The following is a 26,526-nucleotide window of genomic DNA, read 5'->3' as shown; positions in this document are numbered from 1 at the left end:
GGAGAAAGGAAGGAAGGAAGGAAGGAAGGAAGGAAGGAAGGAAGGAAGGAAGGAAGGAAGGAAGGAAGGAAGGAAGGAAGGAAGGAAGGAAGAAAATTAATCGGTGCCTGAAATAGGGTAATAACAGTATGAAATGGAAAAAGGAAAGATGCCAGAAATTTACATACCTCACCAAGTTATGAGTTTCAAATGATATAATGCATATTACCACTGCAAATATTAAGATCTAATAAAATTCCAGTTTTTATCATTATTTTCAACTCATATTCTTCACTCCAAACCTATGAGGTAGGTGATGAAAGTATTATTACTGTCATTTTATGTTTGAGGAAATTTAGACTAAATGACTTTTCTGCAATCATATAGCTAAGTCACTTAAATGACACTAATTCTATGGTCACTTTTATGTCTACATATTCCTCAAAACTTATACCTATGTTCCTCAAAAGGTTAATTTCCTAGTGTTGAGAAAGAAACATAACAAGCTGAAGACTGATGAGCAATGTCTTGAGATCTCCACAATCTCAATAGACATTTATACTCTGATTCTACCATCAGCCCTAAACCCAGATCACCCCTTTCCCTTCAATCCTATCATGGGCACCTACAAGCTAAGACCAGCACAGTATGAGTAACTGGCACCTCAAAAACTGTTTCAGTGGTGGTTATGATACAGAACTGAGCCCCAAACCAAAGATGAGGACAATTAAGAGTCACCACGCAATGCAATATCCTGGCTATGAATTTAAAATACAGAAGAAAGTAATCTATTCCTTTTGAATAGTGCTAGATGCCAATGGAGGAGGCAGCTAGATGGCTCAGGGGATAGAGTACTGGCCCTGAAGTCAAGAAGACCCGAGTTCAAATCTATCCTCAGATGCTTACTATCTGATCCTGGCCAAGACATTTAACCTCTGTTTAGCCTAATCCAATGGAGAAGGAAATAGCAAACTACCCCATTATCTTTGCCAAGAAAACTCCATGGACAGTATTGGCATGCCACGATCCATAGGGCTACAAAGAACTGGACATGACTGAACCACTGAACAACAACAACAGAAGCAAGTGACTAGATGTGGTTGCCTGTAGTGAGGAACTGGCATCTCCATGAAAGGCACCATGGGAATCAAATATGCTTTAATGAAGGAGCTGGCTGCCAAGCATGGTAAGTAAGGACTAGGCTGGTAACTCTGTTGAAACTTGAATATCCTACCACTTCTAATGGATGTTGGCCACCTCTTCTACAGAAGTATCACTAAGGATGGTCACTTATGCACATCAGCTTTTCCTCTGTTAATCTGAAAGACACAACTGCCTGGGCTTTACCTCTCTATAATGAAGAACTCATTCCTCAGATTAAAGAGGGAATATATGATCTGATTGCAGTTTATCACAATTGTCTTCATAGCATAGTCAAATATTCTGAGGATCTCTCTGAGAAAGCCCTTATGGAGTAGAGTCTGCCCATCCACTTTCCCAATATATATGAGTAGGAAAAGAATCTTACACCTATGCAGATTTTTTGGGATGAAGAGATTAAGAGACTATGCCACAAAGCCAGGGAGACTGTGGCAAAGCAAAGCAAACCCAAGAAGTGAAAGGAGGCTATTCACATAAGCAAGGAAAACCTAAAAATCTAATACCTATTAGATCTCATTCCACACACAAATCACAACCTTAGAGATCATAATAAATATCATAACAGGTGGGAAATTGGTGGACCTTGTTCTTGTTTCTTTCCTATTCTAGACCAATCTTCTCATCTGTAGCCCCTTCTCTTATTTCAGCTATTACTATCAATCAGCACTGCCAATAAGGCAGCTACCCTATAGGGCTATAATCATTCTAATAGCAGTAGAAGTTTAAGATAACCTGAATGTAATTTAACAGGTCAAAAAGGAATCTTATCTTGATCATGTTATGTTTCCTACCTTGCACAATAAAAATGAGTTCTGAGAGGCTGGAATTGTGCCTTCATTTTTCCTTCTTGCATTAGCTTTCTTTTTAATATTTATTTATTTAAACTCTTAGTTTCTATCATAGTGATAACTTAAGGACAGAAAGGCATGTTATAGGCAAATGGGGTTAAGTGACTTCTTGCATTTATTTTCACTCTTCTCCTAGAAAGGGTATTATAAATGATTGTTGAAATAAAACTAATTCATATAGTAGTAATCACAGTTCTTGAGACAAACTAGAGAGAAAAAATTCTTTGATTTCTAAAAGGAAGAGTACATACAACCCTGCTGTATATTTCAGAACCCCCTACTCTGTAGCATTGTTTCTAGATCAGGGATGCTCATCTCAAAATACTTTACAGGTCTGTAAATAGATGCCAGGGTGGATTCAGTAAGTTGGGTGAGAAAAAAATTAACAATTTTATTTTTACTCAAATTGAACTTTTCCTTTAATTCTATGCATTTAAAAACATTCTGAAAAGGAGATCATAAGCTTTACTACACTGTTTATGGGGTCCTGATCTAATTAATGTCAAAATATGTCTCTCACTGGACTTCCAGATCAGGAGACCACCAAGATGCTTAACCAGATATTTTCTTTAATTTCTATGACCTCTCAAACCTTTCCAAAACAGAAATAATACACTGAAAAGAAGGTAAGTTCAGCTACCTCCATGATTTATGACACCTGTAATCCAAAAGAAGGTAAACAAAACAAACAAGCAAGCCAATGAACTGATCCCTACCCTGAATTCACTTGGTTCCCCTTACCCATGACTCAAATCATCAACAGTGAGGCTGCACTAGGATATCCAATGACTAAACCACCTGCCTGCAACAAAATCCAAGGACCCAAAACATAAGCTTGCAACAAAACCCAACCCTACAGGGGGCAGCTGGGTAACTCAGTGGATTGAGAGTCAGGCCTAGAGACGGGAGGTCCTAGGTTCAAATCTGACCTCAGACACTTCCCAGCTATGTGACCCTGGGCAAGTCACTTGACCCCCATTGCCCACCCTTACCACTCTTCTGCCTTGGAGCCAATATACAGTATTGACTTCAAGACGGAAGGTAAGGGTTAAAAAAAAAAAAAAAACAACCCTACACCCTGAACCACCTCCTTCTTTTCAGAGCCATGCTACAGGCTATGGAGGTCTGCTCAGAAATCTATTTGAGCCATGACAGCCAGTTAGCACTACAGTAGTTCTCACTGGTGGTAAGGAGGTACAGAAGCTTGCTGAGGAGGAGAGGTAGCCTGTACCATAGCAGAAGCATTTTGTGCTGCAAAAGATCTTTGTAGGAGAGCAGAGGAAAAGAGGGAAAGGGGCAGAAACTATTCCCCTGGCCCCCTCAAAACTACAGAAATCAAGCCCTTAACACCCTGTGGCAGTTCTCTGAACTAAGAATGTGGAGCTAGAAAAATGGGGAATAGAAGGAAAAAGCTCAGCATCAGTTTTGTCCCCATAAGTATCAGCTGGGATGACAAGAAGCCTAGGTTAGTGAACTAAGAACTTAGAAAGAAGGTTGAGACACTTTGAGATGCAGACCTCAAGGAATCATCCAATGGAGGACAGAGAGTTAGAAAGTGAACAATAGGAGAAAATAAATTGGGGGTGGAGGGGCCAGAGAGGGGAAGCACTGAAATTACCAAAGATCTCAGATTCAAAGTCTTTGAACTATCAACATGGATCTCTGGATGACTCAGTTTACCCTTACTTTTGAGAAACCCCAGTACTAAGCACACCTATTTTGATTTAAGTGTTAAGTACCTGTTTGTTTTGAAAGGTTTCTCTATTGCAGGGGTCGCCAACCTTTTTGGCCGTGAGAGCCATAAACGCCACATTTTTTAAAATGTAATTTTGTGAGAGCCATACAGTGCTCACAGTGTGCACTCCTGTAACAGCGCCTGAAAAAAAATTGACTTTATGGCTCCTGCAGAAAGAGCCATAAGTTGCCTACCCCTGCTCTATTGGGTAAAAGGCTCCTTTCCAGAAGCCTAGCTCCTGAGTTTGACCCTTGTCTTTAATTTGTTACAGCTGACCTTTCCCTAATGCCATTGCTACTGAATGTTAAGAGATCTATACACCTGTTTATGTTTAGTCTCTGTAGGTTTCCAAAAAGTATAAAGAAACTCTCAGGTTCAGTATCTCTTTGGAGTTGGCACCAAGAGCTGTGTCTTCTCCCATGAATGTGGTTTCCAAAGTCTCAGAACCTTTGGTTCTGTATGGAATTTGATTATGACTCTGTGTGGTGCCCAAATTAATGAACCTATCCCTTTATTTGATTAAAGAGTCAGTTTTCTGACTTCTTGGAAGTTCTGTATTTATTTTCCAAGTTAGCAGAACATGAGCAGAAAAATCAACAGGAAAAACATTAACAAAAGGAAATATGACTCCTAGATCTAGTAAACGAATTCAAGCATATATGAAAAAATACTTCAAAAAAAAAGGAAAAAACAACCAAAATTTGATGAGAGAGAGGGTCCGGGGGAAAGTGAAGAGGATATGAAAACACAATAAACTACTCCTGAGAAATAAGAATTATGAAAATGGAACTGGAATCTGCAATGGTATCATCAAAGAAACAAAGAGAGAATAATAAATTGATAATGTATGTAAACAAAACTGAAAGAAAATATGTAAGAAAAGCAGCAAAAACCCCAATAACCTTAAAAGAATATGCTCACTATCCAACTAAATAAAACCTATTGATCTTGAAGATAGGATGCAAAGAGACAACCTTAGGATTACTGGTCTCATAGAGGAACATGAAAGGACAAAAAACTTTTAACCTCATGTGTGAAAAAAAACAAAAACAAGAAAAATGCCTAGAAGTTATGAACACAGAAAATGAAATACCGATAGAAAGAACTGATAGATTGGTTACAAAAAAAAAACCCAAAAAACCAAGGCTGCAGATTCCACAACATATAGTGGTTCAATTAAATGCAGAAACAAGTTCTGCAAGGAGATAAATCTTTAAGTACAAAGGAAAATAATAACAAGACAATTCTGAACTGAGCAGAAAAGACTAAAGGAAATAGAATAATGTGCTCCAAAGAACAATTATCCATAAGTGGGAAAAGATGGATGTTCAAAAATAAAGAGGCATTTGAAACATTCTAAGAAAGAAAATCAGAACTGAAGAGATTTGCTTCTCAAATAATCTAGATAACAGAAATGTAATGGTAGTATAAACAAATGCAGCAGCCAAGGACAACAGCAGCAGTAACAAGAATAGACTACTCAAAGATTTCCGTCTAAATTTACAAGAGATGGAGGAGAAGACAGAAGTTGAATGGAGGTAAAAGTGAAGAGTCAGGCCTGGGACATTATGGATAGAAGCAAAGATACTTATTCTCCCTACTCTTACTTGAAAAAAAAAAACAACTTAAATAGCTCAAGGAATATTCAATGCTCATGGCTAGGCTGTGCCAATATAATAAAAAGGATAATATCATAAAGTTAATTTAAAATTTTTAATGCTAAAGCAATCAAATTACCAAAGGAATACTTTATATAGAATTTGATAAAATGACAACAAAATTCATTTGGAAAAACAAAAGATCTAGTATATCAAGGGAAAAGATGAAAAGAAGTAAGGACAAAGAGGGGCAGTACTTCTAGAACATAAATTACAGTATAAAACAACAGTTATTAAAACTATCTGGTATTGGGGGCAGCTGAGTAGCTCAGTGGATTGAGAACCAGGCCTAGAGATGGGAGGTCCTAGGTTCAAGTCTGGCCCTCAGACACTTCCCAGCTGTGTGACCCTGGGCAGGTCACTTGACCCCCCCATTGCTCACCCTTACCACTCTTCTGCCTTGGAGCCAATACACAGCATTGACTCCAAGACGAAAGGTAAGGGTTTAAAAAAACAAACAAACTATCTGGTATTGATTAAAGGAGAAAGAAAGTACAATGGAAAAGACTAGACAAAGGAGATTCAGAAACAATGGAACTCAATAAGTCAGTATTTTGATAAAATGGAAAACATCTTCAGGAGAAAATTCCTTATATGACAAAAGCTGCTAGAAAAACTAGAAAGCAGTCTGAAAGAAATTAGGCTTAGATCAACACCTTACACTATATTCCATAATACCTTTTTAAAGGATGACCTCAATATTAAAGATAATATTATTAAAAAACTGGAAAAGAATAGATCATATATCTCTGATAGGTATGAGTAAGAGATAGAATCTTAACCAAAGAGACAGAGAATAATTACAAAAGATAAAATTGGTAAAACTAATTACCTGAAACTTAAAAAGTTCTCTACAAACAAAATTAATGCATCAGGATAAGAAAGGAAATGGTTGAATAGGAAAAAACGTCTTTGAATCAAATTTTTGACTAATCTTTGGTATCCAAAACATATAAACATTTAATAAGTATATATGACTAGTAGACATTCTTCAATAGGTAAGTGGTAAAAGAATATGAACAATTCTCAAAAGAATTACCAAGTATTTACACCCATATGAAAGAATACTCCAAATCATTAATAAAAAGGTAAATGTAAATTAAAACAACCATGAGTTTTTATCTGATACTCTCCAAATTAACAAAGATGACCCCACAAAATGGCAACGTTGGATGGGTTGGGGGAAGATGCTAATACTTTGTTGATGGAGCTGTAAAATGGTATGACCATTTTAGAAAATAATTTGAAAATAAAGTGTGACTATAGAAATAATAATGTACCTAAAATGTCTATAGACCCCTTAAACCAAGGTTCTATTACTAGGCTTATACCCCAACAAAGTCATTGATAAAAAGAAAGTTTCCATGTACAGCAAATATTTATAACAGCTCTTTTTGTGATAGTAGAGAATTAGGAACAAAGTAGGTGCCCATCAGTTGAAAAATGGCTAAACCAATTGTGGTAGATGAATGTTATGAAATATTAATATGCTATAAGAAATTATGTATGTTATGAATATAGAAAGCAGGGAAAGATCTACATGAATTGATGCATAGTGAAATAAGTAGAGCCAAGAAATCAAAATGCATAGTAACTACAAAAATGTAAATAGAAAAGAACCACACTTGCCAAAAATTCAAGTGAATATAACAAAATTACAAAGATTAAGGACTTGAATAAAGAGATATGAAAGAACATCTTCAACCCACTCCTTCATAGAGCTGGGAAATCCATGGATATTAAACATTGTGCATGTTTTCTCACTTCAGTGTACCAAATGTGTGCTCATTTTTCCTCTTTAAAAAATTCTATTTGTTTAAACAGTATAGTTCTCTGGGGGGGGAATGGATACTAGGGATAACTATCATGATGTGAGAAAATATAAAACATCAATAAAAACTCATTTTAAAAATGTATCTCACTGTGTCCCATGTTCTTTCCATATCAAATCCCAGCTACCTAGGCCTGCCACCTGGATCCAGTTATCAGTTTTAGAATAACTATATTAAACCTTTTTCCTTTGTTCATTATAATAACTATAATGCAGAAGAAGCCTTAAAAATAATGACAGCTAGAATTTATATAGTGCTTTATGTAAAGTACTTTATATATGTTACTTCCTTTGACCATTCATATGTAAGGGGGCAGTAATATATTATATTCTTACATAATCTATTACTTTATAACATGTTTTAATATATTTGCATATGAAAATGCATTAAAAGAACATAAAGTTTAGAAAACTGCCTGGTTTTGGTTTTGAAGAACTATTTGGAAATTAAATTCCTGGTACTGTTAAAGAAATATAAACAGTGGAGCTTAATTATAAGTAATGATTAAGGTATTTTCAAATGATGTCATTCTACAATTTGCTAAAAGATGAAAAATATGTCCTTAGAAGCCATGATTTCAAAAAGATTAAATATGTTGTTAAAGGCAACAACAAATAAAAAAAATAAATGAATAGCTAGCTCCATAATATACTTTTATTATACTTTAAATGAACACTTCTGCCTTAAAAGGGCATGATATCAGGCCTGAGACGGGAGGTCCTAGGTTCAAATCTGACCTCAGACACGTCCCAGCTGTGTGACCCTGGCCACGTCACTTGACCCCCATTGCCCACCCTTACCACTCTTCCACCTAGGAGCCAATACACAGAAGTTAAGGGTTTAAAGAAAAAAAAAAGGGCATGATATACTGAAATGATTGCTTCTTTCTATTATTGCATGCCAGTATCATGGCAGCCTCAGAACCTTCGAGTCATTTTACATTGATGAGTCTGTTTCCTCACGTGTACAAAAAGGACATAATGAATGCCTGCTTCTTAGGGCTATTATAATTATTAAATGGGGTAATGTGCTTTACAAACCTTTAAGAACAAAACAAATTTTGACTGTTATTGTATAGAAAACCAAATCCAGAAGATATGGTTTTTGTAAACCATATAAGTAAAGTTATTGTCTATTGAAGAAATTGAAAACCATAAAAGAGTGGACTAATGAAGCTTATTCATTGGTGTGGAATGTCATGAATGGAATCAAATACAAATTCAGTTACCAGTGAAAAACTAAATTGAAACATGTAATTCTAGAATTCTACATGCAAACAAACCTACCTGTCCAAAGGTGCCTGAACTCTTTTAATTACATGAGAGGTGAGTATGTCTTTTACTAACGTATCCTTGTCACTTAGCATTGTTACAAGTCTTAGACATCCAATTTGACAGAGGTATTCAAAGCAGTCACGTACTGCTGACTTTAAGTGAGTCAAATTTTTTGAACTTTTAATCTGCACAAAGAGAAAATAAACATTTATGTACATATTTACTAGAAATGTGTATGTCTTAAACAAATCTTACCTATTACTTCATCTATACTTTAGATTGCACTGGGAAATTGAGAATTTTTTCAAGCTAGAAATTTAACAAATAATTCAGTAATAATAGTAATTTTCTTTCACAAAATATAGTTCCCAAAATAGGCAATAAAGTATTATCATGAAGGATACAAGTTCATTCTTTGTCTTAATCCTAAATTATGGAGTTTAAATTTACCAAATAGTGTATACTCTTAATTATATTTTCATGTACATGAATAATGTTCTTACCTTGGTTATTATTTCTATCACATTATTGTCTTCAACATCTTCAAGAGTTGGCTCTGTGTTCTCTGGTCCATAAACAAGGCAGTTAAATAATGTTTTAGAAAACAAAAAAGGTGGTGGACCACCATGCACCAAAGAAATGGCAATCATCCTACCAGCCTCATAGTAGAGATTCTCTTTAAGAGCTGTAAGTATAGATGAAAATGAAGGATTCTTTTATTATCTACTTTTTACTCAAATAACCACATTTTAATAAAAGTGTATTTAAATTTAAAATATAATCCAAGATATAGCAAAAGATATAGTCAAACTGCCCAAACTTAGAAGACCTCTAATGAATTTTTTGCAAGAGTTTTAAAATTCTAGGACAACTTCTTTATTGTGGATTTATCTGTACCAGACTAAAACACACAGAATCTAGAATGTTTCTAAGTAGAACCTTGTGGTTTATCAACATTTATCAACACAGCAGTAGGAACTTTATAAATCTGTTGAATTAGGGAAACATGAGAAGAAGGAAATTTTAAAACACAAATTCTGCATCATCCTCAACTTCCAGTTGCAGCAAAGGTTTGCTGGTTTATATTTTCATACATCTTATCATGAATATATAATATAAAAAACAGTGGCAAAGAAAGGCCTTTCAAACAGTTATTTTGTCTAGAAATCAATGTTGCCCAATTATCTTTAGAAGCTATGTTCACTATTTCATAGGCTTTATTTTCATTTATGTGAAGTGATGAATGTCAAGTTCTTTAACCAAATCCCATCAAATAAGCAGCTGCTCAAATTGCCTATTTTAATAAATTTAGTAAGGTAGTATATGGGAAACCCCCTAAATTTCAAATTGTAAATTGCATTTTGTCCTAAAACCAGAGAATCTCACGACTAAAAAAGAATAAGTATGGACATTTTCAACAAGAGAAAAAAAAATTATCTCCCAAGATTTAGTATATAAACTTATTTTTCTATTTTACTCTTTCTTGGTAATGAATGAATAAAAAAGTGTTTCCTACCTTCCAAGCACTATGCTAAGCTTTGGGGGTACAAATTTAAAAACAAGATATTTTCCACTCTAAAAAAATTTTTTTTAATTCTAATTAGTGAAAACAGAACAAAAAAAAGGATATTCATTTGCAGGTTGGATGCAAAGGCCCCGAAGTTCTAAGGATGCAATGGAATCAAGGCCCAAGGGAAATTCCATTTTAATTTTTAGACCACAATTACTAATTTCTGTTTTTAACTTCTTGTTCATTATTTCTTTATACTAGCTAGATATACTAAGCATGCTTAATTTTAAATAAAATATTTACCTTCAGAATTAAAGGACAAGTTCTTTGACATGGACCCTTCAAACAGTGATGAGCTCTCAAGATGTCCCATTAAAAGGCTTAAGAATTCATGCTTTGATCCAATAATATTTTCATTTCCATTACAGAACAGTACCTCAATTGTGTCTGATGGATTAAAGTTTCGCCTTCTGAATCCTTTTATGGTACTATCCCAGATATTGTCTTTGTTGATAGAGAGTTTTCGAGTTTTTTGCTTAATTTGGTATCCTAATTCTCTCAATATGTTAGAAATATCTCTTTTCAATGTGGTGACTTGCCTAGAAAAATATGAATTTAAAACATACATATATTCTGCATATGCAACATAGTAATTAGAGCTAAAACATGAGAATAGGGAATCATAAGAGGGCATTCTTTATTCATAAACTATAATAGTTGTCATCCCACCCAACTAATTATAATTTTAAAACCTGTTTTCCATACATAATCTTCCTAATCAGAAGTACTTACTATATCAAATATGATAATATTTATTTATGAGGGTCCTAACAAACTTGAAATTAAAAACTTGCCCCTGCTTCTAGTGAAGGTAATCATCCAGATAAGGCTTCAAAAGGTCTTTTTTTTGTTGTTATTGGCTGCTCTTCACAATACAAAAGTTTATTTTTCAAAATGTTTTCACATGAATTATCTCATTTCATCTTCACAAAATCCCTATTATCTGTGTTTAACATATGTGATACTAAGAGGTTGCTTAAGGTTAGTTATATGGCTAAATTACTATGAAACTGCTTGATTTACTATCAGAAAAACAGTTAATTTGCCTATCATTGAAGGCGAGTAGCAATACCTAAATATTTTTTCTCGGGTCAGTACGAATTTGTAACATTACAATGATCATATAAACCGTATGTATCTCTCCACAAATTTCCTGGACCCAGAAAATGGATACTTTCTCTCTGATTTTATGAAACCTTAAGCATTGGTTTAAAAGGTTAACATTTAAAGCACTCTGGAAGTATAACTGGAATAGCTGAGAAGAGGGAAGACTTATAGCCAACACTTATAAGACTGGAAAAGAAGCTAAGCTAGTTGGTCTCTAAGGGAGTTTTGATTATTTTTTTTCTTAATAGTATTCTAGGATAACGTTAGCTATGGCAATGCATTTGTAAGCAATTAAGTTTCCCAGACCCACTCTCTATCTCTGAAAACAAGATCCAAGGGTATTCATTCAGATATACTTACTTTGTCTTTCCTATTCCCTCCCTACTTTTTTTTTAATTTTCAAAATATTATTTAACAGTAATGTCTTCTACCCAGAACTATAAAAAGAAAAAAAAATTTCAACAAAACCAACCAACATGACATCAACCAAGTACCACAGTATATGCCAATATACCTATACCTCTCCAAAGAAAAGAAATATATTTTTCATATCTTTTTAGAAATGAGTTTAGTCATCATAATTAGCCCCGCCCCCATTTACATTATTATAATGACCATTTATGGTTTTTCTGGCTCTGCTTAATCCACATTAGTTCGTGTAAATAAAAATCTCCCTATACATCTTTAAATTTTGTATATTCATGATTTCTTAAAAGTGCATTTTCCATTACATTCACTTACCAAAATTTGTTCATTTCTGAACTGATGGGCATCTACTTTGTTTTGTACTACAAAAAATGACTACTAATCTGCATATTTTGACATAAACTTTTTGTATTTGAAATCCCTGAGATAAGTGTTTTGTAGTGAAATCTCAGGGTCAAGGATATGAACATGAGCATTTTAAACTACTTTTTTAAAAGGCATATTTCCAGGTTGCTTTTTCATAGTGGTTGGATCACTTCACAACTTGTATGTGCCTGTCTTTCTATAAACCCTGAAAATTAAGCATTTTCATCCTTTGTTTTCTTTGCTCATTTACCAAGTATGAAGTAATACATCAGAGTTCTTCTATTTTTCATTTCTCTAATTAGTAATATGAAGGTTCCTTTCATATGGTACCTAATAGTTTGCAATTCTTCTGAGAACTATTTGTTTATATCATTTAATCATTTATCCACTGGAGAATGACTCTTCAGTCTTAAAGTTTTGAGCTAATTCCCTATGTATCATAGATATTTTATCAGAAGTAGCTCATACAAAGATTTTTTTCCCAATCAAGAGCAAAATGTAATACACACAAGTGGAGCTTAAATTTAGCAATGGAGTGAGATCTTCTAGGTAATTTAATCCAATTCCTTCATTTTAGGAATGATAAACTGAGGTTCCCTAAAAGTTAAGTGACTTGCCAAGGTCACATAGCAGTAGCAGATTTGGGATTAGAACTTGGGCACTTTGAATCCAAAATCATCCCTTTCAACTCCCCTTTAATGCAAAGGCAAACCCCTCTCTTGTGATAGCACCTTTAGTTTCAAATATATCATTTAAGAGAATGAATATGTAAAGAGTACAGCTGTGGTTTCTGAAAACAGATGAGTTTCTTTGTATACCAACTTCCCTTTCTTAAATTAAAAGACTACTCAAAATAGCAGGAATACTTGACAGAACCTTTAAATAAAGGTATTGCAAAACAATCTAAAAAAAATTACTGGGAAGATCTCCCTCCATTGCTAAAATGGGCCCAGTGATGATTTGGCATGGATGTATAAAAATAAGCTGCTGGGGATATTTATGATGTATATCAAATAAAGATTGAGATAGTACGTTAGAAAAGTATGCAGGAGAGAGAAATAAAGGAATCAAGCACTTCCCAAGCAGTGGTTACTAAGAAAGTGAAGATAGAATGGAAAAAGGGACAGAAAAAAAAGAAAAAAGAAAATAAGTCACTGAGTGCATACGGAAGCAGATAGCAAATGTGAGAAAATTTAAGACTTTTGCTTAAACAAAATCTAAGCTGCTAAGATATGATAGCAAAAAACCCAAAACTCAAAAAAACTGAAAATAACAAGAGTAGGACAATGAATGTAATGGAATATCATTACAATATAAGAAACTATGGATATGAGGAAATCAGGAAAAGGAGAGGACTTGCATGAAATTCAAAGTTTAGTAAAATAAGCAGAACCATGAAAATAATGCATACATTATCTATATATATAATTACCTACAATAATATGAATTATGAGAAACCAAAAGGATTTCAAACTTAGAGTATCTACAATGACTAATCTTTTTTTTTTCCTAGAAAATAGATAAAATATATTTTATCTGGAAGACAATAGGTACAAATTGTCAGACACGGTTAGTACCCATTCATTTTGCTTGTTTCTATCTAGGGAAAGCTCAATGAGGTAGATATATATGTGAAAGTAGGGAAATATTTTAAAATGACTGTAGAAAAACAAAGGCATAAACAAAACTCAATTAATGAAAGAATAATGGGCTCTATCAAGAAGATTACAAGATAGAGAGACCACTGGCCTTAAAATAGATTTATTATACTCTAGGTTCTTTGATAATTCTTAAAAAGAGAAGTAGGCAATCCTTCTAACAGAAAATTGGTGAAAGTATGTGGTTATAAAGTTAAATATCTACCTGTTCTCAAGGTCTAAGTTTAAACTTCAGATTTCCTCCACCCCAAAACTGGTTCCTACTTTTGACTTTGACAATAGAGTATTCCATACACTATACCTGAAGGCAAGTCTTCTGCTCAATAAACTTTAAGAGAAACAGCCATGTCTGTTCTCTTGTTCTTCCTACTATTACGCTAAACCTTCCAAAATCACCAGGAAAAAGTGATTCCCCTTATGGTGCTCTCACAGACACAATTTCTTTCCTTTCACTAGAAAGGTTCAATTGTCTTTTCTTCCTCATTCCTAGTGTTCTACACTCATTTTTCATATATATACAAAAAAAATTTGATCCTCAGTTTTATCTATCACTCAGACTCATGGTCTATTCCCTCATTAAATATTCTAATCTCATTCTTCATGAATAAATTTCTTTTTTTTCTCATCTCCAATTCTACTTTATTTAATCACCTACTCTTTGGCACATTCCAAGAACTGATAAATATCTAGATCAGGAACTTTTGACCTTTTTAAAATCATGAAATCCTTTGCTGGAATAGTGAAGCCTATAAACCTCTTCTCGAAATAATATTTTAAAATGCATAAAATGAAATACATAAGATTATAAAATAAATCAATTTTATTGAAATACAATTATAAAAATATACTTTAAAAGAAGTTCATAGACCTCAGGTTAAGAACCACAATTTAGATCCTATTTTTATATTGTTGGAGGTCATTTAAGGATATACATAGCTTTTTATATTTCCTATCATTTTCAACTGTAACATATGCTAGTAAGTTTAAAAAAGTGGACTTCTGCAATATACCTTTTTGTAGAAGGATTCTTTGAAGCAACATTAATAAGTGGTGATATTAATGTTAATCTTCTAGAACATGGTGGTTTATCTAAGCAGGAACTAGGAGTCAAGCTTCCCTGATGTAGTATCTTTGGTGACCTAGAAAGAAGAATTATTTCAAAAATGAAAATATTTCTGTTCTTTCAAACAAAAAACACTTGATATTAATAGGTCCTATAATTTAAAAGGGGATAGAGAGCTGGTATTAAAATCAGGGATACGTTGGCTCTAGTTCCAACTCTCATTAACTGTATTATCCTCAATAGGTTACTTAGCCTTTCAATGCCTCAGACAACTCTAAGACTATAAATTGCAAAGACAGGTGAAATCAGTTTACATTGTTCTCAGGAGCTCCCTACAATGATAAAACATCAATCCCAATAACCAAAAAAATCCCGCATTTATTCATTATGTCCTATTATCTTCTATTTTTCTGAAAAGATTAATAAATTAATTGATATTAATTTTAATTTATTCATATCCAACTTCAAAATAAAGCATTTTTGCGTTGTAAACAACAAGATGGCAAACTATTTTCTTCAATCCCGATGACTTCTCAAACATCTCTAAGAGAAATTACACACCAAAGTTAAAATAATTTCAGCTACTTCCATGATCTAAGACATCCAGAAGAATCCAAAAGAATTCAAAAGAAAGTTAAAAAAAAAAACCAACAACCTAAGAATTGATGCTCACTGACCCTGAGTCCACTTAGGACACCTCCTCTAACCACCATGCCCCAGGCAACAGAGCTACATTAATACACCTAAGGATATGATACAGACATAAATTAAAACATACTCCTATAACTTGTCCCTCTCCCTCTTCCTTCTTTCCGGTGTCCTTGCTCGAGGCTATGGAAGTTTGCTTGTCAGCCAGCTCGGTCATAATGGCTCTTCAGGAGCAGAAGCCTCCTGGGGGCTGTTGCCCAGAAGCACCAGCAGTTCAAAGCTCTGGACTGCCAGTGCTAAACCAGAAAGTGGAGAAAGACAAATGGGACAGATAGCCAGGATGGACTCTGTACACATGAGGACAGTGTAGTATTCTAACAATCTGGAAGAAAAGAAGACCTGGCTGATGGTCAATTCTGACCACCTAAAAGTCAGTTGGGACAGAAATCTGGGCTGGTGAACTGTGAATTGCCCAGTGTAGGCAGAGATTGAGATGTGGGTGATTCAATATTTCCCATCATCTAAAGATTGTAAGAGGGGAAACTAGATATTTAAGGTATGGTTGCCAGAAATCAGATTAACTTGATTTCAAATAAAAAATAGACCCAAGTCAGGATGACTTTTATGGAAGTTTATTTAAAATTAGGAAGGTTGCTTTCCTGGTTAAGATGGCGGCAGAGTAAAAAGCAGCTGCTTAACCTCTCCTAACCGAAACATATAGGACTCCTCAAGAAGGCATAAAAACAAATCCAGAGGAATGAAGGGACTCCACAACAGGGCACAGCATTGAAAGTACATGGAGTCGGGGGCAGCTGGGTAGCTCAGTGGAGTGAGAGTCAGGCCTAGAGACAGGAGGTCCTAGGTTCAAACCCGGCCTCAGCCACTTCCCAGCTGTGTGACCCTGGGCAAGTCACTTGACCCCCATTGCCCACCCTTACCAATCTTCCACCTATGAGACAATACACCAAAGTACAAGGGTTTAAAAAAAAAAAAAAAAAGTACATGGAGTCGGCATGGGTGGGTGGGTGGGTGGGCTGCGGGGGGTGAAGGGGAAAGTAGGAGCATGAAACATGTAACCATGTTAAAAACAAATATGTTTAAACCCCCCCCACCAAAAAAAGAAAGTACATGGAATTGGGGCATTTCCATGCTATAAGGGGGTGAAATAGCTCTCACTAAAACACAAGCTGAGCAACCCCCTCCCCTACCCCACACCACCTACAGTACCAAAGCCAGCACACAAGAGCTAGAGCAAGCTTGGGGCACCCATTAAGTTCTTGGCAGCTACCTGGGGTCACCAGGGCCTGTTCCTGAGAGCAGCAAGACTTAAGACCCCAATAGGCTAAATAACGTGTGGACTTTGAACACAGACCGTGAGCACAGGCTCAAGTGCAGGCTCTTGTGTCCACTGATCCTGACGGCAGGAGCAGACTTGGATCCTGAGCCCAGGAGCTGACTCGGATCCTGAGCACAGGAGCAGACCTTGAGTGAGGACTCAGTGCAGAGGGGTGCACAACTGTGGAAACAGCACCCTGAAACTATTAAAGGAGCCTTGGACAGAGGAACAAGCAAGGGGACCACCAGGAGGCTTGATCCTGAGAACAACTAGATCTGAGACTTCACGAGCCTAGAGAGCTCAAACAGACCCTGGGTGTGAGGATAAACCTGAGAGGGCACAGGGCTAACAATGGCAAGCCAGAGACAAGAACCCCAAAAGAGAAAGATCATCAAGAAGAAATCTGTAACACTCGACAACTTTTACACAGCGAAAATCTAGACAACAGAGCAAAAAGCAGAGAACAAACAAGTAATCACATCCAAACCTTCTTAAAATAATGAAAACTGGTTACAAGCTACTGAAGAGTTCAAATCTGAGATGATGAGAAAGATGGAAGAGATCTGGCAAGAAAATAACAGAAATGGCAGAATTTCACAATTGGAAAGTGAGGCAAGTCAACTGACGACCCCAGATTGAAAAGGAAAACCAAAAGATTATAACCTAAAACCAGTCCCTAAAGGGTAAAATTGAGGAATTAGAAGCTAATGATCTCTCAAGATAGCAAGAACAAATAAAACAAAGTCAAAAGACTGATAAAATAGAAGGAAACATGAAATATCTCAATGAGAAACTGACAGATCAAGAAAACAGGTCTAGAAGAGACAATTTGAGAATCATTGGTCTTCCTGAAAAAGCAGAAATTAATAGAAATTTGGACTCCATACTAAAAGAAATTATTCAGCAAAATTGCCCTGAAGTTCTACAACAAGAGGGCAATGTAGACATTGAAAGGATCCATAGATCACCCTCTATACTAGACCCAGAAAAGACAACCCCCAGGAATATAATAGCCAAATTCAAGAGCTTCCAAGAAAAAAAAAATCTTACAAGAAGCCAGAAAGAGAAAATTCAAATATCAAGGAGCACCAATCAGGATCACACAGGATCTGGCAGCCTCCACACTAAAAGATCGCAAAGCTTGGAATATGATATTCAGAAAGGCAAGAGAACTGGATCTACAACCAAGCATCACCTACCCATCAAAACTAACTATATACTTCCAGGGGAAAGTTTGGGCATTCAACAAGATAGAAGATTTCCAAGTATTTGCATAGAAAAGGCCAGGACTAAATGGAAAGTTCGATATCCAACCACAAAAATCAAGAGAAACATGAAAAGATAAATAAGAAACAGAGGGGAAAAAAAGAAAACTCGTATTTTTTAAATTTGCCTCTTTAAGGGCTTCAATAAGATCTAATTATTTGTATTCCTATGTGGAGAAATGTTACGTATAATTCTCTGTAGTGAACTTTATTCACTATTATAGTAATCAGAAGAATTATACAGAGGGAGAGGTTGGAATACTAAATGATCTAAGATGATATGGGGGGTGAGGATGGAAAAGAGGGGGATGAATAGTAGAGGACACCAAGAGAATCTTGAAGGAATAAGAAAAATAGAATAATCTATTACACACGAAGAGGGCATGGGAAGGGGAAGGGATGAATACTATTATAAGAAGGAGAGGAAGAGAGCATTAAGAAGTAATATTTAAACCTTACTCTCAGGGTAATTAACCCTGAGAGGGAAGAGTAGCTATGTTATCCATTGGGATATAAAACTCTATCTAACCCTACTGAGAAAGTCAGAAGGGATAAACCAAGGGGAGCAGGGGAATGGGGAGGTCAAAAAAGGGAGGGGAGAAGAAGGAGGAAGGAATTCATTAGGCCTTTAAAAATAAAAAGAGGGGAATAATAAGGGAGGGGGTAGAAAGGGAAGTTAATTCAAGGGAGGGGATAAGGGATACTGGCTTAAAGCAAACCACTGGTTTAAAAGGAAATAGTGTAAGAAGAAGAGGTAGGACTAGGGGAGGATACAAAAATGTCAGCGAATGCACAACTGATAATTATAACTCTGAATGTGAATGGGATGAACTTGCCCATAAAAAGGAAGCAAATAGCAGAGTGGATTAGAAACCAAAATCCTACCATATGTTGTCTACAAGAAACACATATGAGGCGGGTGGACGTACACAGGTTTAAGGTAAAGGGCTTGAGCAAAATCCTTTGGGCCTCAAATGAGAAAAAAATGGTGATCTTGATTTCTGACAAAGCCACAGTAAAAATAGATATGATTAAAAAAGACAGGGAAGGTCATTACATCCTGATAGAAGGCAGTATAGACAATGAGGAAATAACAGTGCTCAATATGTATGCACCAAGAGGCATAGCATCCAAATTCATAAAGGAGAAACTGGCAGAGCTCAAGAAGGAAATAGATAGTAAAACCATACTAGGGGGAGAGCTAAATATTCCTCTTTCAGATCTAGATAAATCAAACCAAAAAATAAATAAGAAAGAGGTAAGAGAGGTGAATGAAGTCCTAGAAAAATTAGATTTAATAGATAAGTGTAGAAAAATAAATAGGGACAAAAAGGAATATACCTTCTTTTCAGCTGCACATGGTATTCACAAAGATTGACCGTGTAATAGGGCATAGAAACATTGCAAACAAATGCAAAAGAGCAGAAATAATAAATGTAACCTTCTCAGATCATAATGCAATAAAAATAATAATTAGTAAGGGCACCTGGACAGGCAAATCAAAAACTAATTGGAAATTAAATAATATGATTCTCCAAAACCAGCTAGTCAAAGAAGAAATCATAGAAATAATCAACAATTTCATTGAAGAGAATTACAATGATAAGACATCCTACCAAAATCTGTGGGATGCGGCCAAGGCAGTACTCAGGGGGAAATTTATATCCTTGAGTGCATATATTAACAAATTAAGGAGGGCAGAGATTAATGAATTGGGCATGCAACTTAAAAAACTAGAAAGAGAGCAAATTAAAAATCCCCAAATGAAAACTAAATTAGAAATACTAAAAATCAAGGAAGAAATTAATAAAATTGAAAGTAAAAGAACTATTGATTTAATAAATAAGACTAGAAGCTGGTATTTTGAAAAAACAGATAAAATAGACAAAGTACTGGTCAATCTAATAAAAAAAAGGAAAGAAGAAAAGCAAATTGACAGTATCAAAGATGAAAATGGAGATGAAAGGGAAATTAAGGCAATCATTAAAAACTATTTTGCCCAATTATGTAGCAATAAATATAGCAATCTAGGAGATATGGATGAATATTTACAAAAATACAAATTGCCTAGATTAACAGCAGAAGAAATAGAATACCTAAATAATCCCATAGTAGAAAAAGAAATTGAACAAGCCATCAAAGAACTCCCTAAGAAAAAAATCACCAGGGCCTGATGGATTCACAAGTGAATTCTATCAGACATTCAAAGAACAACTAATCCCAATACTATACAAATTATCTGATATGATAAGCAAAGAAAGAGTCCTACGAAATTCCTTTTATGACACAAATATGGTACTGATTCCAAAGCCAGGTAGATCAAAAACAGAGAAAGAAAACTAAAATTAGGAAGATTGAAGGTAGGGAAATAGAGAGAGAGAGAGAGAGAGAGAGAGAGAGACTCTGGCCTGGACCAGAGGTCTGGACCAGATAAGAATATAGAGGTCCCAGCAAAGGAGCACAGAGGATAATTAAACAAGGCTTCTAGCCAACAAGGCCTTTTACAATTAGAGGCAAGCGAGACCTCCTTGAGGGTAGAGTCTCCAGAAATGCCAAGGAAGGAGAAAAGAAGTCTACCCATGTGACAATTCAGAGTGAAGGAGCCTGAGGTCTCACCAGAGATCCTTCTACACCAAGTTCAAAGCGCCAACTGCCTCCACAGTAAGTTACCATCATATTTAAAAGATAGCATCTTTGGTCATTTCCTGCATCCACCTTCAATTTCAAGTGGACAAATGGCAGCCTCAACACTGTTTTGCATTGCCCAAAGGGCAGTCCCTTGTTCCTGATTTGTTACTTATTGTCACGTGTGGGTAACTAATCTTCCCCTCCCCACTTAATTCTAATTTGGGTAGGATGACATTATTTCTGACGGCTAGAATCTAACAATGAATGAGGATGAGCTAATTCCATTTACACAAGATCTAAATTCTATTCTCATTTAAGTTACCAAATGTGAATGACCATGTGGAGATTATATTTTTCTCAGTCATAAATTCATCTAGTAAATATTCATCCACTATTTAGTGTTTTACTATCATGAAATAAATAATACATTGTATTATTAAGTTTAAAGTACAAAACTTTAAAAAAAATTATTATTGTTTATGTATGTATAGAAAACATAGCTGTGATCTGTAAATCTAAGGCATTCCTTATGTTTAACCATGACAAAGGTATATATCAAGATAGACTGGAAAGTAGAAGATAAAAACCAGCACTTTACACAGTTATCACTCTCCTTCCCAATGTCTTCCCAGTCTCAGTTCATTACAATAAATGTTGGTCAAGTTTTTTGGTTCCTTTATTACCTTATTCAACATTCCAAGTCTCCAGACTTCTCCACACCTCACCAGCAGCCTTTTCACCCTGGAGATGTCTCCTCTGTGAGGCCCACACTCTTAACTGATGATTCCCTAGCCTGGACCTTCCTTTTATCTGTCATCCAGGCCACATTAACTTCATTCTTAATACCACAATTCACTCTCTAGACTTCATTCCTTAATTTGTACCTTTTCTTCATCCCTGCTTTTCAGCTCTCCATTATGTTTTCCCCCCATTTTAATGCAAACTCTTTGAGGGAGAGCCTTTATATGCCCAGGACTTAGCAGTGCCTGGCTCACAGTAAGCACTTAACAAATGTTTTACCTATCTTTTTGGCATTTAACATTCTAAAAGGAATGTTCTAACATGTCATATTATATCTTACTCCGGATTTTTCTTCCCATATAAATTACATACCTGAGCAGATCTTTGTTCTGAGTTCGAGGGGACTGTCTGGAGAATTTGGGAGAAGGCTGTTCCAGCAAGCAATTAGTAATTCCAATATTTTCCGAGTTAGGTAGAGAACGTTTTTTTGGTCTTTGAAAATTCCCTACAAAATTAAGTTCTAGTGTTAGGTGAGAACATTTTGAAAAGTAGTTATTGAATAAAAGTATGTCGATTCAGAAATAGAAAACATTACCTGAATTGTAGATAATACTTCTGCACTCAAAGCATTCCCAGTTTTGCCTCCATGTTCTTATTGAGGAACAGGCTAAATGTGTTCCACTAGATCCACAATACCGGCAGCGTTTTATTTCCCATTTGCTAAGGAAATATGAAAGAGATAATTATGTTTAGTTATTAACATATGAATAAGAAAGTATCTCACAGCATAGCATTCTTAACCACCCGTCCCTTCCTCTGCAATTGTTCACATATGAGTAAAATCATCTGCTTTGGGATTATTTTAATCCCTCACTTTCTTTCCTTTGCCATTTTATAAATTTCCAAACCTCCTCCTCTGCTAACTAATGCCTATAAAATAAATATGTATAAATTTTATTAGTAGCATATATGTTACAAAAATACACAATACTAAGAGAATAGGAGAGCAAACATTCCTTTGATACTGAAGATGCTGACTGATGGAAGATTGCCATTTTTGTAGAAACTGGAAAAAAAGTGAAACTGAATGACTAGACAAGACCCCTGAAATAAGGTGTTTTGACACTGATTTAAGTGAGGTAGGTGTCTTTATTATAGGGCAATATTTATTTCATAGTGCCATGAAAATTATGCTAAATTTAGACTCAAAGGACATGTGTTCAGATCCTAACTCTGCTATTTTTCTTATATAACAGTGTAAAGTAATTTAATTTATTTAATCTACAGTTTCCCTGTTTTAGCTTTAAATGTTAATTCCAAGACCTTTCTCTTCATTGTTGGTGAATGTGTTCCTAAAATAGGAACACTCAGACATATACAAGTGGAAATACTAAAGCAGGGGTCGGCAATGTATGGCTCTTTCTGCAGGAGCCATAAAGTCAATTTTTTTTCAGGCGCTGTTACAGGAGTGTGCACTGTGAGCACTGTACTGCTCTCATGAAATTACATTTTAAAAAATGTGGCGTTTATGGCTCTCTCGGCCAAAAAGGTTGCCGACCCCTGTACTAGCACATCACTAAAGTGACCAAAATCTCCTTTTCAAATAGGTTTGCAATTTTTTAAGCAAATGTGACAAGTGAGCATTTTAAGATTTATAGAAAGTAAAATGAGATTATTAGATTTATAAAATGTGTCTGTATTAGCAAGTTAGACAATAGGAATTTATCAAGTTATAAGTTATATATAACAAAATAAAACATAACAGGCAAAGCACACTTGTATTAAGATCCATCTATCAAATAAGATATACAAATTGTTTTTCCAGGTTGTAAGTTCTACTTTGTCAATTTGTTCAACAAACACTTGGGATCATTACAGAGTCCTAGATTTAGACCTGAAAGGAAGCTCAAAAGTCATTCAGTTCAACCTCTTCATTTTACGTTTAAGAATGGAAAGATAAGTCGTACTCTACTTAATCTTAGGTTCCAATTACATTGTTTCATCTAGTTCAGTTTCTTTATGCAAACATTTCTAGACAGATGGATACCATGAGTTAAATTTCTGTGTACCTGGCCTGTGCTTTCCACAACTTTATATACATATCAATAAGTTCTAATGATTTAAATTCTCAAGAGGCATTATTTAATTTTAAAATAATTTTTAATTGACTGTTCAAGATATCCTAATTAAGGTCAAAGGAGTCTCTCAAATTTTCCAAAGACCTGAAAGTTCCTGGCCCAGGTTCTTATATGCACTTCTAGAAGCCCATTATTCAGTTCTTCCCTTGAGTATCTCAAAATGTCTCTAATTAGTAAATACCTAATCAAGAGGTGGTCCATCAAACCAAACCCTCAGCACTTCCCCACACTGACAGGTGACAACTGTCACCTATGCTGAAAAAGAATCATTGTAAAGCCTTCCTGTCAGCCAAATTTTGTGAAAGAACACATTGCTGAGGATTCCCAAGAGCAAAGGAAATGTAAAAACCTATAATGTAGATGGTTTCTGCAATACACATAAATTCTCCTCTATTATAAAGGAACTTATTTGGGTCTTTCTGGGGCCTTGATTTAAGAATTAATATAGTATATGAAAAATAAATTCTTACAGAGTGAAGTGTTACTGTCTATCATACAAGTTACTGAGTTTTTGTCAGTGAAAGAACTAACAGACACCAAGTTTTACTTTAACCTTTTTTGGGAGACCAAATCTAATTATAAAGTTTTTATCACTGATACATTCATAGAAGATCAACTGAGTAGGAAATACAGGACAAGAAGGACAAAATCTACTGTGTCAATTTTCTATTTCAAGAAAGAAAAACTAGAGTAAAAAGATAATGCAAGAAGAAACAAAAAATGAAAACAAGATGAAGAAGGCAAATGACTAAGCAAAAAATAACTAGGAAGGTAATTATAAAAAGAAAAACTGTAGTTAACATTATAAAAGTTAAACAGAATTTACATTTTGAATATTCACTATTGGATTATGTTACATAGCTTCCCCATTAAGGTGGTTTAGGGGAAAATGTTAGTTAACTATAACTCTCAAGATTAATTAGGTCCCTAACATTACTCCTCTGTGTTTATTAATGCATTTAGAGGAAATTAATAAAGCTTTGAAGGCATATCAGGAATTGAGATAACTATATTAACAAAATTATACAAAGATTCAAGGAAATTCAATTTAATCATTCCTTATGTATGAGTGGTACAATTCAGTGACCAATTTAATTGTATTGATTAATTAATTTTTAATTAATTAAGCTTTCAAAATAATTTATATTATATATAGTATAATAAATAAATTAAATTCAAAATAAACTTACATTTAATTAATTATTTAAGGTTGGTTAATTAATTGATTAATTAAAAGAATGACTATTCTTTTAAAACAAACCCAGCTAACTAGGGAGCAAATGTCTTCATGTATGTATGAAAAAAAGGATAGAAAATATATAGGTCAATATATAGTGGACATAGGACAAAGATAGCTAGGCCAAAAAAAAAAAAATCTTGCCACCTCATGCTTAATAACCTCTCTATCTTTTGGGGGCTAAGACCTCCAGTTCATGAGACTTATTAGAGTATGAGGGGACTGAGGAGATGGTGGGAGAGAAGACATGATTCTTCTATTACTTGGAAAGCTTTCATAAACATCCTAAGGTTATGCTAACCGTCAGAGATTTGGGATGAATCTGGTAGAAAAATAATATATAATATATAGGTTCCACAAATGTTTCCATTCATTCATGCTGTATCTTAAGTCAGATTTTGACTTATCTAACTCTGTAATCTTGGGCAACTTAGTTAACCTCTCTGAGCCTCAACGTCTTCTGTCTAAAAATGGTTTAGGAGGAAAATGGAAGGAGGTTGACTCGATGACCATTAAAATCTCTTTCAGCTTTAAGCTATGATCCTATGACTTTTCTACTCCCCATCTCCTAGTAAAATAATGCTTACTATTGCACACAGTACATATTTCTATCACAGTAAATTAGATCATATTTTCACAAATACCTATCGGGTTCATTATATTCTCTCCCTTCTTTGCAGCGACATCTTCTTACATCACAACGTTGGTAGTGTTGCAAAAGTTCTTGATATGCATTTTCTTCTAGTTCCCAAGATGCATCTCTGCAAAATATAGGTATAAAAAACCTCTGATACTACAATGAAATTTAAAATCTTATGATTCTAAAAATAAAGACTTTTCAAATATGATATGAATTAAAAGAGGTATTTGTTTTGCTTTTTTTTGCATAGATCATCCATTCCTTTCAAGTTTTAAATCAAGATTTAAATTCAGTGTAATTTTTATTCCACAATTCATTACTACTTTAGCAATGAGGATTCAAAAACTAAATAGAGAATTTACCGTTTAAAAATATCATTTATCATTTCCCTCTGCAAAAAAAAAAAAAGTCCTCTATAACACTGAAGATGAGGAATCATTTGATTTTTACTAGAGACTCCCACTGAGAGTGCCACACCACCTCCCATGGCACTTTATTCCTCTTTTAGAAAGCCCAACTTTTTTAGGGACTTTTTCCTTATAGCAAGCCATTAATTACTCCCAGGACTGCATTTTAGGGTCAAGAAGTTTATTTCCTCTTTCAAAAAAAGCCTTTTAAATAATTGAAAATTATTTAAATCCCCCAAGTACCTTCCCCTGAGGATTTTCTTCTTAAAGATTAAATTCCTTCAGTTGATTATCATAAAGCAATCACTCAAGATCTTTAATCATGGTACTCTGAATGCTCTTCTACTTATCAATTTTCTTTTTAATCTGTGGTACTCAAAACTAAATATTATACTCCAAATTTAAAAGGGCAAATACAGAGTATATAACAAGGTTGTTATCCCTTGGTCCTGCACAAAATGCATCTCTTAATGCCTCATAAGAGAGTTTTCAGTTGGCAGTATATGCTATTGACAATGAGCTTAATATTAATATTAAACCTTTAGATTTTAAAAATTAAAATATCTCCCCAACATTGTATTTGTGAAGTTGATGTCTTTATCTAAGAGAAATATTCCACACTTATCTCTATTTAATTTAATAGATTCGGACCAACATTTTTGCCTATCAAAACTATTCTGATTACTGATTGTCATCCTTGCCAAATTTGTTTCATCTGGAAATTTGATAAGCATATCATCTATGCCATTATCCAAGTCATTAATAAAAATGTTTTACATTATTGAATGCAAGATGGTTAACATTGATCA

General features: G+C 34.7%; 1 protein-coding gene across 1 annotated transcript in view; it reads right to left on the bottom strand.

The window, feature by feature from the left end:
- The window catches only part of G2E3 (G2/M-phase specific E3 ubiquitin protein ligase), a 55,601-nt gene that overhangs the window by 10,015 nt on the left and 19,060 nt on the right, over positions 1-26,526 (bottom strand). The window contains exons 5-10 of the mRNA XM_044662152.1: positions 25,315-25,431; positions 21,891-22,015; positions 21,668-21,800; positions 10,301-10,596; positions 8,991-9,172; positions 8,500-8,672 (exon numbers count right to left, since the gene is read on the bottom strand). Coding sequence (XP_044518087.1) covers positions 8,500-8,672; positions 8,991-9,172; positions 10,301-10,596; positions 21,668-21,800; positions 21,891-22,015; positions 25,315-25,431 — 1,026 coding nt within the window. The remainder of the gene's footprint in view (positions 1-8,499; positions 8,673-8,990; positions 9,173-10,300; positions 10,597-21,667; positions 21,801-21,890; positions 22,016-25,314; positions 25,432-26,526) is intronic.

Source organism: Gracilinanus agilis, chromosome 2, assembly GCF_016433145.1.
Source record: "Gracilinanus agilis isolate LMUSP501 chromosome 2, AgileGrace, whole genome shotgun sequence".
NCBI lineage: Eukaryota > Metazoa > Chordata > Mammalia > Didelphimorphia > Didelphidae > Gracilinanus > Gracilinanus agilis.
The sequence above is the reverse complement of the archived record's forward strand: the minus strand, read 5'-3'. Positions and strand labels throughout refer to the sequence as shown.